Here is a 19,900-nt window from a genome sequence, read left to right on the forward strand (position 1 = left end):
TTGTTTAAGTCGGGGTCCACGTTCATCAATTCATGGTACAAATATATACTATCAGCATAATACAGTCATCACACAAGTTAATCATCATAGTATGTACATTGAATTATTTACATTATTTACAATTTGAGGAGCTTTGGTTGATATCAGTACTTCAGTCATCAACACAGAAATGTGGACATTGAAACAGGGTAGGTCTTATTTAGTAGGATATGTACAGCCAGTGAGTTCACATAGCATAAGAACAAGTTTGTACATTAGAAGTACATTTGAGTTGTTTATAATCCGGGGAGATGGGATGTGAATGGAGGAGGGTATTAGTAAAGGTTTGAAGTTGCCTGGAGGTGTTGTTTTAGAGCGGTTTTGAAGGAATATAGAGATGCACTTACTTTTATACCTGCTGGGAGTGCATTCCACATTGATGTGGCATAGAAAGAGAATGAGTTAAGACCTTTGTTAGATCGGAATCTGGGTTTAACGTGGTTTGTGGAGCTCCCCCTGGTGTTGTGGTTATGGCGGTCATTTACGTTAAGGAAGTAGTTTGACATGTACTTCGGTATCAAGGAGGTGTAGCGGATTTTATAGACTAGGCTCAGTGCAAGTTGTTTGACTCTGTCCTCCACTTTGAGCCAGCCCACTTTGGAGAAGTGGGTTGGATTGAGGTGTGATCTGGGGTGGAGGTCTAAAAGTAACCGGATTATCTTATTCTGGGATGTTTGGAGTCTAGATTTGAGGGTTTTGGAGGTGCTGGGGTACCAGGAGGTGCAAGCGTGATCGAAGAAGGGTTGAATGAGAGTTCCCGCTAGAATCCTCAAGGTGCTTTTGTGAGAGAATAAATGATGAAAAAAAACACCTAATTGAACGGTTTAAAAGAGGAGAAAACACGAAAAAAATGTAAATAAAATTTTGAAACATAGTTTATCTTCAATTTCGACTCTTTAAAATTCAAAATTCAACTGAAAAAAATGAAGCGAAAAACTAGCTAAATCGAATCCTTTCGAAAAAAATCAAAAAAGAGTTTATGGAACATCATGAGTAATTTTTCCTGATTAAGATTAATTTTAGAATTTTGATGACATGTTTTAAATAGGTTAAAATCCAATCTGCACTTTGTTAGAATATATAACAAATTGGACCAAGCTACATTTCTAACAAAGACAAATCCTTATTTCTTCTAGATTTTCCAGAACAAAAATTGTAAAAGAAATTCAAAAGACTTTGAAATAACATTTAAATTTGATTGTACAGATTTTCTAGATTTGCCAGAATATTGTTTTAAAATTTTAATCATAATAAGTTTGAAGAAATATTTCACAAATATTCTTCGTCGAATAAAAAGAATCTAAAATGGAGAATTAAATTAAAATGTATTTATTATTCTTTACAATAAAAAAATATATATACTTGAACATTGATTTGAATTGTCAGGAAAGAAGAGGAAGGAATTTAAAAGGTAAAAAGGTATATGTGTTTAAAAATCCAAAAATAATTTTTAAGGTTGTATTTTTCTCTAAAATTGTCATTCTGAAAGTTATAAGAAGCAAAGTAAAAAAACCACAAAACTCTTTGGAAATTTAAAATGAAATAACACTACATACAGTTTTTTTTTTTTTTTGATTTGTGCTATGTATAAACCAGGGGTCTCAGACACGTGGTCCGCCAGTTTTATATAAGTGATGCTTGACAGAATCACACTTCCAGACCCTTCCAATTTTTCCGGGAGACGCCCAAAATTTGCAGCATCTATTCTCTCGAATGTCTGCTGGTTTTCGCCCGTATAACATTCCTCCGTGCGTCGGTTGAGCTTGGTGGGGTTTGGTGGTATCGGGGGTGTATAATGTAGCCCGGAAGAGTTAGGGATGCATGGGATTCTGGGTATTTGTTCTGTTGCGTTTATGTTGTGTTACAGTTCGGATGTTCTCCCGAAATGTGTTTGTCATTCTTGTATGGTGTGGGTTCACGGTGTGGCGAATATTAGTAAGAGTGTCAAAGTTGTTTATATAACAACCCTCAGTGTAACCTGTATGGCTATTGAGCAAGTATGCTTTGCAGCCCTTTTCATGTGTTAACAGAAGCCGCATGTTACATGTGACCGGCCGGCACGCAGATAGAATGGTGAAAAAGTGGGCGTGACGACATGTTTTAGGGGACGTTAAAGGCACTGCCATCACGACACAACATCAATATTAATGTCTGGGTGGGAATGGGAGAATGTTTGCCTCGGGAGATGTCTGGGAGAGGTACTGAAATCCAGAAACCTTCCAGAAAAATCAGGGGGGGTCGGCAAGTTTGCAGATGAGTCACATCAGAGTGATCAAAGATATATATATATATATATGTGTATGTATATGTATGTATATATTTATATATATGTGTATATATATATATATATATATATATATATATTTATGTATATATGTATATATGTATGTGTATATATATATATTTATGTATATGTATATATATGTGTATATATATATATATATATATATATATGTATATGTGTATATATATGAATATGTATATATATATGTGTATATATATGAATATATATATATATGTGTATATATATGAATATATATATGTGTATATATATGAATATATATATATATATATATGTGTATATATATGAATATATATATATATATATATGTGTATATATATGAATATATATATATGTGTATATATATGAATATATATATATGTGTATATATATGAATATATATATATGTGTATATATATGAATATATATATATATGTGTATATATATGAATATATATATATATGTGTATATATGTGTATATATATATATGTGTATATATATGAATATATATATATATATATGTGTGTATATATATATGAATATATATATGTGTATATATATATGAATATATATATATATATATGTGTATATATATGAATATATATATATGTGTATATATATGAATATATATATATACATGTATATATATATATGTATATATATGAATATATATATATATATATATATATATATATATGTATATGTATGTATATATGTATGTATATATATATATATATATATATATATATATATATATATATATATATATATATATATATATATATATATATATATATATATATATATATATATATATATTGTTGCTAATTTACATAGAATGTACCTTATACATGCTACTGATTAGCATCAGCAATTTTACATGGCAATTTTAACACCTCCAAATTTAGTCATGAAAACTTCAACTAAGACTCATGTCACAATCAAACAGCTGATGTGTAATAAGTACTTACTGAATAAACCCTTTGCAGCTGGACCAGCTTAACAAACGACAAGACTGGCACATTCCGCTAATGGCAAAGACTACTTCCTGACTATGGCAACACAAGTAGGACAAACTGAAATAAATGCATACTTGCAAGGACGACTAAGAAGAGTAAGAAGTCAAGGTAAACAAATGGAAAAGTACTGTTACAATTTTAACAAATTGACATTTATTACCACACCAACAGCCCTGCGATGGGGTGGCGATTTGTCCAGGGTTCCGCCGGAATGCATCTGAGAACGGCTCCAGCAACCCTGGCGACCCCGAAAGGGACAAGCGGTAGAAAATGGATGTATGTATGGATATCAAGATATTTTGTTAATTCATTATCTTGTTTAAAAATATATCGATTTACAGCATCTTACAAAGTCGATATGTATTAACTAAAGCTGATGAACAAGCTACAGAAACCATTTATTAAGCTAAATCACATCACGAAAAATGGTTTGCACCTGCCAAAAAGGAGAGGACTTAAAGGTATACCTTAAGGCAGTGTTTTTCAACCACTGTGCCGCGGCACACTAGTGTGCCGTGGGATATTATCTAATTTCTCCTATTTGGTTAAAAATATTTTTTGCAAACCAGTAACTATAGTCTGCAAATGATGTGTTGTTGTTGAGTGTCGGTGCTGTCTAGAACTCGGCGGAGTAACGGTGTAATACTCTTCCATATCAGTAAGTGGCAGCCGGTAGCTAATTGCTTTGTAGATGTTGGAAATAGCGGGAGGCAATGTGCAGGTAAAAATGTGTCTAATGCTTAAACCAAAAATAAACAAAAGGTGAGTGCACTTAAAGGGGAACATTATCGCAATTTCAAAAGGGTTAAAAACAATAAAAATCAGTTCCCAGTGGCTTGTTTTATTTTTCGAAGTTTTTTCAAAATTTGACACCTCCCGGAATATCCCTAAAAAAAGCTTTAAAGTTCTTGATTTTCCCTATTTGTGATGCGACTGTCCATTTCCCTGTGACGTCATACAGTGCTGCCAATACAAACAACATGGCGGTTACCACAGCAAGATATAGCGACATTAGCTCGGATTCAGACTCGGATTTCAGCGGCTTAAGCGATTCAAAAGATTACGCATGTATTGAAACAGATGGTCGAAGTATGGAGGCAGATAGCGAAAACGAAATTGAAGAAGAAACTGAAGCTATTGAGCGAATAGCTATTGACGCTATTCGGCCATAGCATGGGTGTACCTAATGAAGTGGCCCATAGCATGGCTGCCTTATTAGCATCGCCGGTAAAATGTGCGGACCAAACGATCAGGACTTTCGCATCTTGTGACACTGGAGCAACTTAAATCCGTCGATTGGTAAGTGTTTGTTTCGCATTAAATGTGGGTATCTAGTTTCAAATGTACATACAGCTAGTGTAAATAGCATGTTAGCATCGATTAGCATAGCATGTTAGCATCGATTAGCTGGCAGTCATGCTGCGACCAAATATGTCCGATTAGCACATAAGTCAACAACATCAACAAAACTCATCTTTGTTATTTCTTTGACTTAATCGTTGCAAATGCATCTGCAGGTTATCCATACATCTCTGTGCCATGTCTGTCTTAGCATCGCCGGTCAAATGTGCAGACACTCTGGTACATTCAATGGGGGTCTGGCGGCAGATTTCCTTGCCAGCGGTGCAACTTGAATCCCTCCGACAACACACCGACGAGGCATGATGTCTCCAAGGTTCCAAAAAATAGTCGAAAAAACGGAAAATAACAGAGCTGAGACCCGGTGTTTGTAATGTGAAAATGAAAATGGCGGGTGTGTTACCTCGGTGACGTCACATTCTGACGTCATCGATACAAGACCGATAAACAGAAAGGCGTTTAATTCGCCAAAATTCACACATTTAGAGTTCGGAAATCGGTTAAAAAAATACATGGGCTTTTTTCTGCACCATCAAGGTATATATTTACGCTTACATAGGTTTGGTGATAATGTTCCCCTTTAAGAAAAGGCATTGAAGTTTAGCGAAAGCTATGCCAAACGAAACTAAAACTGAACTGGTGACAAAGTAAACAAAAACAGAATACTGGACGACAGCAAAGACTTACTCTGGAGCAAAGACGGCGTCCACAAAGTACATCCAAACATGACATAACAATCAACAATGTCCCCACTAAGAAGGATAAAAACAACTGAAATATTATTGATTGCTAAAACAAAGTAGATTTGGGAAATATCGCTCAAAGGAAGACATGAAACTGCTGCAGGAAAATACCAAAAAAAGAGGATAAGCCACCAAAATAGGAGCGCAAGACAGGAACTAAAACACTACACACCGGAAAACAGCAAAAAAAAGTCTAAATAAGTCAGGTTGTGATGTGACAGCTGGTGACAGTACACCTACTTTGAGACAAGAGCTATAGTCATGCATGCTTGTTTTCAATGCAAAAAATGTGCCTTGGCTCAAAAAAGGGTTGAAAAACACTGCCTTAAGTTACATAAACCTCGACTTTGGCCCCAGTGTTTTGCATTTGCTATAGCCAGGTTAGAATGTCGATGCAAGGATCTCTTCGAAGTGGTCCAAGTTCCTCTTCACAACAGGAGCTCTCGAGTATTTTTAAGAATATGCTGCAAAAATGTTTTTGTTTCCCAAGTTTTGAACTGAACTCTGGCCAAGATTTGGCCCCCAGGCCGCCTATTGAATAACCCTACTTTACATATTTAGTGCAAATGGCGTTCATTGTCTGCGATGAGGTGGCGACTTGTCCAGGGTGTACCTTGCCTTCCGCCCGATTGTAGCTGAGATAGGCGCCAGCGCCCCCCGCGACCCCGAAAGGGAATAAGCGGTAGAAAATGGACAAATGGATATAGCAAGGTTAAAATGTCGATGCAAGGATCTCTTCAAAGTGGTCCAAGTTCCTCTTTACAACAGGAGCCCTCTAGTATTTTTAAGAATTTTCTGCAAAAATGTTTTTGTTTCCCAAGTTTTGAACTGAACTCTGGCCAAGATTTGGCCCCCAGGCCGCCTATTGAATAACCCTACTTTACGTCGGCCCCAGCACCCCCCTATTTTACATATTTAGTGCAAATGGCGTTCATTGTCTGCGATGAGGTGGCGACTTGTCCAGGGTGTACCTTGCCTTCCGCCCGATTGTAGCTGAGATAGGCGCCAGCGACCCCGAAAGGGAATAAGCGGTAGAAAATGGACGAATGGATATAGCAAGGTTAAAATGTCGATGCAAGGATCTCTTCAAAGTGGTCCAAGTTCCTCTTTACAACAGGAGCCCTCTAGTATTTTTAAGAATTTTCTGCAAAAATGTTTTTGTTTCCCAAGTTTTGAACTGAACTCTGGCCAAGATTTGGCCCCCAGGCCGCCTATTGAATAACCCTACTTTACGTCGGCCCCAGCACCCCCCTATTTTACATATTTAGTGCAAATGGCGTTCATTGTCTGCGATGAGTTGGCGACTTGTCCAGGGTGTACTCTGCCTTCCGTCCAAATGCAGCTGGGATAGGCTCTGCCAGTTTCTGCATCTCACAGGGATTCTTCTTTTGTGTTTCTGCACCTGCGGTTCCCACACGAGGTTACAACGTGGTTTGTCAACACTGTCTGCTCTCATTTTCTCGCACATTTTACCCTCTGATGTTCTGTGTACCTTCACTTTGTCCTCCTCCTGCTGTGTGAGTTTGTGTGTGTGTGTGTGTGTGTGTGTGTGTGTGTGTGTGTGAAGTGAAGTGAATTATATTTATATAGCGCTTTTTCTCTAGTGACTCAAAGCGCTTTACATAGTGAAACCCAATATCTAAGTTACATTCAAACCAGTGTGGGTGGCACTGGGAGCAGGTGGGTAAAGTGTCTTGCCCAAGGACACAACGGCAGTGACTAGGTTGGCAGAAGCGGGAATCGAACCTGCAAGCCTCAAGTTGCTGGCACGGCCACTCTACCGTGTGTGTGTGTGTGTGTGTGTGTGTGTGTGTGTCTGTGTGTGTGTGTGTGTGAAGTGAAGTGAATTATATTTATATAGCGCTTTTTTCTCTAGTGACTCAAAGCGCTTTACATAGTGAAACCCAATATCTAAGTTACATTCAAACCAGTGTGGGTGGCACTGGGAGCAGGTGGGTAAAGTCTCTTGCCCAAGGACACAACGGCAGTGACTAGGTTGGCAGAAGCGGGAATCGAACCTGCAAGCCTCAAGTTGCTGGCACGGCCACTCTACCGTGTGTGTGTGTGTGTGTGTGTGTGTGTGTGTGTGTGGTACACAGAACATCAATTTCCACACTTCTATTAGTGAACCCAGACATCCATCCATTTTCTACCGCTTATTTCCCTTTCGGGGTCGCGGGGGGCGCTGGCGCCTATCTCAGCTACAATCGGGCGGAAGGCGGGGTACACCCTGGACAAGTCGCCACCTCATCGCATCTTATATGTAAAAGAAGTGTATGGTCATCAAATATATATTCTGATTCATGTTCTTCACAGAAAATGAGCCAAAGTCAGCGAGTCTCAGTTTGAAAAATTAATCAATTGTATCATTTTTCTTTTAATGAAAACAATCAAAACCGGTCCCACAGACCCCAACACCACACGCCTCCTCACCGTCACAGTTATGCTGCCCCCTGCTGGGTGGAATTCATACCACTTGCAGTCGCTGTATAACTAGGAAACACCCATTTACCTGAATGCCTGTTTATTTTCGTATAGCTTGACTTAAATATGTGTGATCTAATAATTACCTCATGATGATTTAATTTAAGAATAATTTAAGGCCGGAGGTTTTATCCTTAAGCTGGTGTGGTTTGAAGAACACCACAGCGCTTTGCACGGCTCAAGCAGCCGTGGCGGTCTTTGGTTGGAATGAAACCAGTCGGACAGGTGTGTAAAGTGGCCCACGGGGCCACGCCCGCCTCTCTGGGCTTAGACAACGATCGATGCAGCTCTGGGTTTCTTTTGCTTAGTCAGTGAATCCGGTCTGTCTTCTGACAATGACGGCAGTGGAAAAAAAAAGTGAAGCAATGGCTTCCCATTAGTATGCAAATGGGATTGTACTGAAAGTAAATAGGCTCCGCCCACATCAGCTTACCTTCGATCTGCACTTTTCGCGGTGTTACAATTATTCCGATGGCAAAGATTGACCCGGTAAGTTCTCTGTTTGTTTTGCTCCCTAATGGTTTTCTTCTCTTTGTTCCCTTGGATTACTCCTTCTTTATTCCAAATATTTGAAAAGTTTTAAGGGGAAATACAAGAGTGAGATGATACATTTACCCCGGATGATAAACTATACATTATTATATATAATATCCAGTATTTGATTGCTGCTGAGATAGGCTACAGCACCCCCCGCGGCCCCAAAAGGGACAAGCGGTAGGAAATGGATGGATGGATGATAATGTTTATTGTTTATTAATTGTGTTTATGTCAAATAACACAAACCATGGAACTGTTTATTGGTGAGAACACTGGTCATGATCTTAGTTGTTTCCAATATATTAAACAATAACATTATGTGAGTACACTCAATTCAGTACGTCAAGGAAATGAGTGCACTGTAAAAAAAAAAAAGTCAATTTTTTACTGTAAAAAACGGAATTTTACAGTAAAATTTACAATGAAGTGAATTATATTTATCCATCCATCCATCCATTTTCTACCGCTTATTCCCTTTCGGGGTCGCGGGGGGCGCTGGCGCCTATCTCAGCTACAATCGGGCGGAAGGCGGGGTACACCCTATATATTTATATAGATCTTTTTCTCTAGTGACTCAAAGCGCTTTACATACTGAAACCCAATATTTAAGTTACATTTAAAGCAGTGTGGGTGGCACTGGGAGCAGGTGGGTAAAGTGTCTTGCCCAAGGACACAACGGCAGTGACTAGGATGGTGGAAGCGGGAATCGAACCTGCAACCCTCAAGTTGCTGGCACGGCCACTTTACCAACCGAGCTAAACCGCCCCTAAACAGTGATTTTTGTCGTAAATTAGAAAAAGATGCCGTTATTAATTTTACAGTAAAATTCTGCTATTGATTTTTACAGTGTAAATTGAAAAAACATTAGCACTTTAATTTTGAAAAAAACTAAAAAAACAAAAACAAAATAATAATAATAATAATTAAAAATAATAACAATTTTGACTGTAAAATTCTGGGGATTTAAATGAGTTGGCAGTTTTTTTTTTGTTTGTTTTTTTCATTTTTACTGTGCATTGCTGTAAATTGGAAAACATTTGTTTTCGAAAGTGAAATTCTGGAGACAGAGCTGCCATTTTTTTTATTTTTTTTTTACCGTCTAATACAGAGGTTCTCAACCTTTTTTCAGTGATGTACACCCTGTGATTTTTTTTTATTTTTTATTAAAGTACCCCCTAATCAGAGCAAAACATTTTTGGTTGAAAAAAAGAGATAAAAAAGTAAAATACCGCACTATGTCATCAGTTTTTTATTCATTAAATTGTATAACAGTGCAAAATATTGCTCATTTGTAGTGGTCTTTCTTGAACTATTTGGAAAAAAAGACATAAAAATAACTTAAAACTTGTTGAAAAATAAACAAGTGACTTAATTATAAATAAAGATTTCTAGACATAGAAGTAATCATCAACTTAAAGAGCCCTCTTTGGGGATTGTAATAGAGATCCATCTGGATTCATCAACTTCATTCTAAACATTTCTTCACAAAAAAAAATAAATCTTTAACATCAATATTTATGGAACATGTCCACAAAAAAATCCAGCTGTCAACACTGAATATTGCATTGTTGCATTTCTTTTCACAGTTTATGAACTTACATTCATATTTTGTTGAGGTATTATTCAATAAATGTATTTATAAAGGATTTTTGAATTGTTGCTATTTTTAGAATATTTTTGAAAAATTTCACGTACCCCTTGGCATACCTTCAAGTACCCCCAGGGGTACGCGTACCCACATTTGAGAACCACTGCTCTAATCTACGATTGTTGTTTTTACTGTAATTACTGTAAAACATTTTTAATATCAAATTTTGGGTCGTTCTTTTTACAATACTATTGTTATTTTTACGATGGAATTCTGTCTACTTTTTTTTTTTTTACTGTAAAATCCACGGTTATTGTGCATTACTCTAGATTTAAAAACATTAAAATTGTTATTTTCATGTTAAATTCTGCTATTGATTTTTACAGTGCGTCACTGTAAATTGAAAAACAGTAACACTTTAATTTTGACTGTAAAATTCTGGGGACTGAGCTGAGCTGCCATTGTTTGTTTTTTTCTTCGTTTTTATAGTACATTGCTGTAAACTGAAAAACAGCACTATTTTGTTTTCTAAAGTGAAATTCTGGAGACAGAACTGCCATTTGTTTCGTTTTTTACCGTCTAATCTGCTTTTGTTGTTTTTACTGTAATTACTGTAAAAAAAAATGTAATATCAAATCTTGGGTCATTCTTTTTACAGTACTATTGTTATTTTTACGATGGAATTTTGGCGTCTTTTTTTTTTCAAAGTAAAATTTATGGTCATTGTGCATTAATCTAGATTTAAAAACAGTACCATAGTTATTTTCATATTAAATTCTGGCGACTGAGCTGCATGTTTTTACTATAAAATCTCCAATATAAATATATGTTTTTTCCAGTTCATTACTGCCATAGTTCCATGCCGTGTAAGTTTTTGTATTTATGCCATTGTGCTAGTTTTGTTTATAGTTCATTATTATTCATGCCAATCGAGCAAGTGTTTTTGTTTCATGTTTGCAGTATTTATGCTAGTCTTTTGTTTGTTCATGGCCAAGTGTTTTTTTCTTCGTTTTTATAGTACATTGCTGTAAACTGAAAAACAGCAATATTTTGGTTTCTAAAGTGAAATTCTGGAGACAGAACTGCCATTTGTTTCATTTTTTACCGTCTAATCTGCTTTTGTTGTTTTTACTGTAATTACTGTAAAAAAAAATTAATATCAAATCTTGGGTCATTCTTTTTAAAGTACTATTGTTATTTTTACGATGGAATTTTGGCGTCTTTTTTTTAAAGTAAAATCTATGGTCATTGTGCATTAATCTAGATTTAAAAACAGTACCATAGTTATTTTCATATTAAATTCTGGCGACTGAGCTGCATGTTTTTACTATAAAATCTCCAATATATATATATATATTTTTTCCAGTTCATTACTGCCATAGTTCCATGCCGTGTAAGTTTTTGTATTCATGCCATTGTGCTAGTTTTGTTTATAGTTCATTATTATTCATGCCAATCGAGCAAGTGTTTTTGTTTCATGTTTGTAGTTTGCAGTATTTATGCTAGTCTTTTGTTTGTTCATGGCCAAGTGTTTTTTTCTTCGTTTTTATAGTACATTGCTGTAAACTGAAAAACAGCACTATTTTGGTTTCTAAAGTGAAATTCTGGAGAAAGAACTGCCATTTGTTTCTTTTTTTACCGTCTAATCTGCTTTTGTTGTTTTTACTGTAATTACTGTAAAAAAAATGTAATATCAAATCTTGGGTCATTCTTTTTACAGTACTATTGTTATTTTTACGATGGAATTTTGGCGTCTTTTTTTTTTCAATGTAAAATTTATGGTCATTGTGCATTAATCTAGATTTAAAAACAGTACCATAGTTATTTTCATATTAAATTCTGGCGACAGAGCTGCATGTTTTTACTATAAAATCTCCAATATATATATATTTTTTCCAGTTCATTACTGCCATAGTTCCATGCCGTGTAAGTTTTTGTATTTATGCCATTGTGCTAGTTTTGTTTATAGTTCATTATTATTCATGCCAATCGAGCAAGTGTTTTTGTTTCATGTTTGTAGTTTGCAGCATTTATGCTAGTCTTTTCTTTGTTCATGGCCAAGTGTCTGTACCTCCTTGTGAGCGCCCTTAGTTTGTTTATTTTTTATTATAGTGTTTAAATAAACAACCATGTACTCACAGTCACGTCTCGCCCGTGCAAATTATTCTCTGCATCTAAGAAACAACTTTAATCCAAGCCAGGTTGTGACATCAGGAGAGTTCCCTCTGGAAAATTAAAATTCCAGCAGCAGTGTAGAGAATTGAGACCAAATTTAAAAAGTAAAATAATGGGGGTATAAATGGAAACAAAATAGAAAAATATTACAATGAGAATAAAAATATAACAGTAAAATAAGAGAAACTAGGCAGTAGTGACCATGCTATGGAAAAAAAGGGTACGTTGGTTATTTTTATTGTAAAATACTGGAGTTTGTGTCCTGGCAAGAAATCTGCGTTCAAAAGACTCCGGCTTATTAGTGATTCCCAAAGCCCAAAAAAAGTCTGCGGGCTATAGAGCGTTTTCCGTTCGGGCTCCAGTACTCTGGAATGCCCTCCCGGTAACAGTTCGAGATGCCACCTCAGTAGAACCATTTAAGTCTCACCTTAAAACCCATTTGTATACTCTAGCCTTTAAATAGACTCCCTTTTTAGACCAGTTGATCTGCCGTTTCTTTTCTTTTTCTTCTATGTCCCACTCTCCCTTGTGGAGGGGGTCCGGTCCGATCCGGTGGCCATGTACTGCTCGCCTGTGTATCGGCTGGGGACATCTCTGCGCTGCTGATCCGCCTCCGCTTGGGATGGTTTCCTGCTGGCTCCGCTGTGAACGGGACTCTCGCTGCTGTGTTGAATCCGCTTTGGACTGGACTCTCGCGACTGTGTTGGATCCATTATGGATTGAACTTTCACAGTATCATGTTAGACCCGCTCGACATCCATTGCTTTCCTCCTCTCTAAGGTTCTCATAGTCATCATTGTCACCGACGTCCCACTGGGTGTGAGTTTTCCCTGCCCTTATGTGGGCCTACCGAGGATGTCGTAGTGGTTTGTGCAGCCCTTTGAGACACTAGTGATTTAGGGCTATATAAGTAAACATTGATTGATTGATAAAGTTTACAGCCATTGTTTTTACAGTGCATAAAATGTTCTTGTTAAATGCTGACGACCGGAGCTGCCAGTTTTTCGTTTGGTGTAAAATCCACTGTCATTTATTTTTACATTGCATTAAAGTAAAGTAGCTTTGACTTTAAAATTCCGGCAATTGTGCGGGTAGTTTTTTTTTTTTTACCATAAAATATACGCTTCTTGTTTTTCCAGTGCATTACTGTGAATTGAAAAATGGAGCCATTGTTCATCTTTACGGTAAAATTTTGCCAACTGACTTGATAGTTTAACACCGCTAAATCTGACCCTTTTTTTGGGGGGCGGACCTTTTTTTAATCAGACCCTTTGTCCGTGTCACAGCAATTACATAACACTTGCATGTCATTTTTTTTGTGTAATTTTTTTTTTTTGCTGTTGTGTCTACACACAGTATGTATAGGGGGGTTCCTTTTGTCTTTTAGAACATTTTAATCAACATCTACACTATGAAAAAGTTACAAATTTCTCACTGAAGTCCTGGTAACTGTCTCATGAATTATATAAAATACAAACCCCGTTTCCATATGAGTTGGGAAATTGTGTTAGATGTAAATATAAACAGAATAAAATGATTTGCAAATCCTTTTCGACCCATATTCAGTTGAATGCACTACAAAGACAACATATTTGATGTTCAAACTCATAAACTTTATTTTACTTTTTGCAAATAATAATTAACTTAGAATTTCATGGCTGCAACACGTGCCGAAGTAGTTGGGAAAGGGCATGTTCACCACTGTGTTTCATCACCTTTTCTTTTAACAACACTCAATAAACCTTTGGGTACCGAGGAAACTAATTGTTGAAGCTTTGAAAGTGGAATTCTTTCCCATTCTTGTTTTATGTACAGCTTAAGTTGTTCAACAGTTCGGGGTCTCCGTTTTGGTATTTTAGGCTTCATAATGCGCCACACATTCTCAAAGAGAGACAGGTCTGGACTACAGCCAAGCCAGTCTAGTACCCGCACTCTTTTACTATAAAGCCACGCTGTTGTAACAAGTGACATGGCATTGTCTTGCTGAAATAAGCAGGGGCGTCCATGATAACGTTGCTTGGATAACAACATATGTTGCTCCAAAAGCATTAATGGTGCCATCACAGATGTGTAAGTTACCCATGCCTTGGGCACTAATACACCCCCATACCATCACAGATGTGTAAGTTACCCATGACTTGGGCACTAATACACCCCCATACCATCACACATGTGTAAGTTACCCATGCCTTGGGCACGAATACACCCCCATACCATCACACATGTGTAAGTTACCCATGCCTTGGGCACTAATACACCCCCATACCATCACAGATGTGTAAGTTACCCATGCCTTGGGCACTAATACACCCCCATACCATCACAGATGTGTAAGTTACCCATGCCTTGGGCACTAATACACCCCCATACCATCACAGATGTGTAAGTTACCCATGCCTTGGGCATTAATGCACCCCCATACCATCACAGATGTGTAAGTTACCCATGCCTTGGGCACTAATACACCCCCATACCATCACAGATGTGTAAGTTACCCATGCCTTGGGCACTAATACACCCCCATACCATCACAGATGTGTAGGTTACCCATGCCTTGGGCATTAATGCACCCCCATACCATCACAGATGTGTAAGTTACCCATGCCTTGGGCACTAATACACCCCCATACCATCACAGATGTGTAAGTTACCCATGCCTTGGGCATTAATGCACCCCCATACCATCACAGATGTGTAAGTTACCCATGCCTTGGGCACTAATACACCCCCATACCATCACACATGTGTAAGTTACCCATGTCTTGTTCACTAATACACCCCCATACCATCACAGATGTGTAAGTTACCCATGCCTTGGGCACTAATACACCCCCATACCATCACAGATGTGTAAGTTACCCATGCCTTGGGCACTAATACACCCCCATACCATCACAGATGTGTAAGTTACCCATGACTTGGGCACTAATACACCCCCATACCATCACAGATGTGTAAGTTACCCATGCCTTGGGCACTAATACACCCCCATACCATCACAGATGTGTAAGTTACCCATGCCTTGGGCATTAATGCACCCCCATAACATCACAGATGTGTAAGTTACCCATGCCTTGGGCACTAATACACCCCCATACCATCACAGATGTGTAAGTTACCCATGCCTTGGGCATTAATGCACCCCCATACCATCACAGATGTGTAAGTTACCCATGCCTTGGGCACTAATACACCCCCATACCATCACAGATGTGTAAGTTACCCATGACTTGGGCACTAATACACCCCCATACCATCACACATGTGTAAGTTACCCATGCCTTGGGCACTAATACACCCCCATACCATCACAGATGTGTAAGTTACCCATGCCTTGGGCACTAATACACCCCCATACCATCACAGATGTGTAAGTTACCCATGACTTGGGCACTAATACACCCCCATACCATCACAGATGTGTAAGTTACCCATGCCTTGGGCACTAATACACCCCCATACCATCACAGATGTGTAAGTTACCCATGCCTTGGGCACTAATACACCCCCATACCATCACAGATGTGTAAGTTACCCATGCCTTGGGCACTAATACACCCCCATACCATCACAGATGTGTAAGTTACCCATGACTTGGGCACTAATACACCCCCATACCATCACACATGTGTAAGTTACCCATGCCTTGGGCACTAATACACCCCCATACCATCACAGATGTGTAAGTTACCCATGCCTTGGGTGCTAATACACCCCCATACCATCACAGACGCTGGTTTTTCAACTTTGCACCTAGAACAGTCCTGATGGTTCTTTTCCTCTTTGGTCCGGAGGACTCGACGTTCACCGTTTCCAAAAAACATTTTGAAATGTGGACTTGTCAGACCACAGAACACTTTTCCACTTTGCATCAGTCCATCTTAGATGATCTCGGGCCCAGCCAAGCCGGCGGCGTTCCTGGGTGTTGTTGATAAATGGGTTTCGCTTTGCATTGCAAAGTTTTAACTTGCACTTACAGATGTAGCGACAAACTGTAGTTACTGACAGTGGTTTTCTGAAGTGTTCCTGAGCCCATGTGGTGATATCCTTTAGAGGTTGATGTCACTTTTTGATGCAGTACCGCCTGAGGTAACGAAGGTCCGTTATATCGTCGCTTACGTGCAGTGATTTCTCCAGATTCTCTGAACCTTTTGATGATTTTACGGACCGTAGATGGGGGAAATTCCTAAATTCCTTGCAATAGCCCGTTGAGAAATGCTGATTTTAAACTGTTTGACAATTTCCTCACGCATTTGTTCACAAAGTGGTGACCGTTTCCCGATCCTTGTTTGTGAATGACTGAGCATTCCACGGAAGCTGCTTTTATACCCAATCATGGCACCCACCTGTTCCCAATTAGCATGCACACCTGCGGGATGTTCCAAATAAGTGTTTGATGAGCATTCCTCAACTTTATCAATATTTATTGCCACCTTTCCCAACTTCTTTTATCACGTTTTGCTGGCATCAAATTCTAAAGTTAATGATTATTTGCAAAAAAAAAAATATGTTTATCAGTTTAGAGATCAAATATGTTGTCTTTGTAGCATATTCAACTGAATATGGCTTGAAAATGATTTGCAAATCATTGTATTCCGTTTATATTTACATCTAACACAACTTCCCAAGTCGTATGGAAACGGGGTTTGTAAGATAACGTGGCACAGAGCATAGAAATGCTGCGGAGAGCAAAATAGATTTATTGACGATTATTTAATCAGATGTGGTGATCATTCTCAGCCAACTCCCACGAGGCTGTGAAATTACATCAGTGATTTATTTAATGTTCTGTATCTTTTCTAAACGATGTGTAAACCTATAGAATTGACATTTGACAGTAATTGTCCTCGACAATAGGATCATGCAAAACGATCCGCGTACAATATAGCTGGGAAATATGATAAACCTGCCATTTTTTTACCTCAATTATTGTTTGCCTGGAGGCGTGTATCGAAACCTGATCAGCTGTCCGTGGAAAAGTAGTCCCGAAACCCCTTTTGTTAAAAGGATTCCTACTTTCTAACTTACCTTTATTGTCTACATTCTTTATGTGCGGAAACGTATGGTCACAAACTCAAACTTTTACTTTGTACTGCAGTAGCGTTCGACTGTGAAATGATTGTTTTTATTTGTTTTTAAAGCGCCAAAAATAAGACTCATGCCCGAAAGTTTGGGTCCTGTCAGGAGTCAATCTGCAAAGTCACGATGCATTAAAACAAAAACAAGTTTAGCCGCATGTCATTCTGCTTCCGGGTGCACTTGCACCTTCAGTTTCAGCTCTCCAAACTAAGTGGAACAACTGTGACAGTATTTTTAACAATGAACAAAGACATTTTTTAAGTTATTGGGATTGGCAGTTACAAGAGATTAAAAAGACTGAGATAGAGATATAAAATCACATCAAACTTTATTTATATAGACCTTTTCATACACAAGCAAGTGGCAAACACGAAGGGCTGTACACCAAAAGGTTTACAGCACTGGTTAGAATGGGGACCAAGTTTTTGATCATGACTTGTGGGGACCACCCATGTTAGATCCACTATGGACTGGACTCTCACTATTATGTTAGATCTACTATGGACTGGACTCTCGCTATTATGTTGGATCCACTATGGACTGGACTCTCACTATTATGTTAGATCCACTATGGACTGGACTCTCACTATTATGTTAGATCCACTATGGACTGGACTCTCACTATTATGTTAGATCTACTATGGACTGGACTCTCACACTATTATGTTAGATTCACTATGGAGTGGACTCTCACTATTATGTTAGATCCACTATGGACTGGACTCTCACTATTATGTTAGATCCACTATGGACTGGACTCTCACTATTATGTTGGATCCACTATGGACTGGACTCTCACTATTATGTTAGATTCACTATGGACTGGACTCTCACTATTATGTTAGATCCACTATGGACTGGACTCTCACTATTATGTTAGATCCACTATGGACTGGACTCTCACTATTATGTTGGATCCACTATGGACTGGACTCTCACTATTATGTTAGATCCACTGTGGACTGGACTTTCACTATTATGTTAGATCAACTATGGACTGGACTCTCACTATTATGTTAGATCCACTATGGACTGGACTCTCACTATTATGTTAGATCCACTGTGGACTGGACTTTCACTATTATGTTAGATCAACTATGGACTATAAAGTCACGATGCATTAAAACAAAAACAAGTTTAGCCGCATGTCATATCGTTCTTACTGGGGAAAAAGAGTTAATATGTTTCATGGGGACCAACATTAAATCATTTTGCATAATTCACACACATTTGTACGTGACTGCGGCGGGCCAAGGTTGAACAAATGAACCTTTTAAAAGGGACCTAAAAAGGTTTTGCATTGAATATTGAACAAGCAAGGCTTATATAACTTTATAGTGACATGCAAAATCCAGTTTCAAATAATAATAACAATATTAATCATAATAATTAAAAAATATCAATGGCATATCAAATCAAATTTGATTAAAAATTGAATGCCTCTTATTTTTATTTGCAGCCTTCTCAGGTAAATATCAAAATAAACTTTTTTCACAGGCTAAAAATAAATTTGAAAGTATAAATACCAAGTCTTGAAGTAGCAAGAGAAAGTGCACAAACAAAACGTTAATTATTGTTCAGTTTGCTTAGCTGATTTGCTTGAATACTGAATATGGAAAAAGCAACGCTTATATAACTTAATCATCTTAACAGTGGTGGTAGCGGAGGGTGTATATTGTAGCGTCCCGGAAGAGTTAGTGCTGCCGGGGATTCTGGGTATTTTGTTTATGTTGTGTTACGGTGCGCATGTTCTCCCAAAATGTGTTCGTCATTCTTGTGTGGTGTGGGTCCACAGTGTGGCGCATATTTGTAACAGTGTTAAAGTTCTTTATACGGCCACCCTCAGTGTGACCTGTATGGCTGTTGACCAAGTATGCGTGCATTCAGTCATGTTTGTATAGAGTAAAAGCGGACGTGACGACAGGTTGTAGAGAACGCTTTAAGGCAGTGCCTTTAAGGCAAGTCCCTAATATTGTTGTCCGGGTGAAAATCGGTAGAAATTTGGGAGAATGGTTGCCCCGGGAGATTCTCGAGAGAGGCACTGAACTTTGGGAGGGTTGGCAAGTTACACGGGCCAAAGTTTGACAAACTCTGGCCCGTGGGCCAAATTTGGCCCGCCATACAATTTAATTTGGCCCTTGAGGCAATATTAAATTAACATTAGAGCTGGCCCACTGGCACCATAAAGGCAATGCCTTTAGCGTTGTCTACAATATGTTGTCTCGTCCGCTTTTACTCCATACAAAGTCACATGATATATGTGACTTGTACACACACTTAAGTGAATGCCATGCATACTTGGTCAACGGCCATACAGGTCAGACTGAGGGTGGTCGTATAAACAACTTTAACACTGTTACAAATTAGCGCCACACTGTGAACCCACACCATACAAGGATGACTAACACATTTTGGGAGAACATCCGCACTGTAAAACAACATAAACACAACAGAACAAATACCCAGAACCCCTTGCAGCACTGACTACCACCAAAATCCGCACCCCACCACCAACCGCACCCATCTCATTATTATTTTCATTTCAAGATTTATTAGCCTGTGGAAAAATGTAATGTTGATTTTTACCTCAGAAGGC

General features: G+C 38.1%; 1 protein-coding gene across 1 annotated transcript in view; it reads left to right on the plus strand.

The window, feature by feature from the left end:
* The first annotated feature begins 8,237 nt into the window (after nt 1-8,237).
* Nucleotides 8,238-19,900, plus strand: part of tmprss13a (transmembrane serine protease 13a) — a 70,829-nt gene continuing 59,166 nt past the window's right edge. The window contains exon 1 of the mRNA XM_061878582.1: nt 8,238-8,414. Coding sequence (XP_061734566.1) covers nt 8,397-8,414 — 18 coding nt within the window. The 5' untranslated portion in view covers nt 8,238-8,396. The remainder of the gene's footprint in view (nt 8,415-19,900) is intronic.

This window comes from Nerophis ophidion, linkage group LG18 (genome assembly GCF_033978795.1).
Source record: "Nerophis ophidion isolate RoL-2023_Sa linkage group LG18, RoL_Noph_v1.0, whole genome shotgun sequence".
Lineage (NCBI taxonomy): Eukaryota > Metazoa > Chordata > Actinopteri > Syngnathiformes > Syngnathidae > Nerophis > Nerophis ophidion.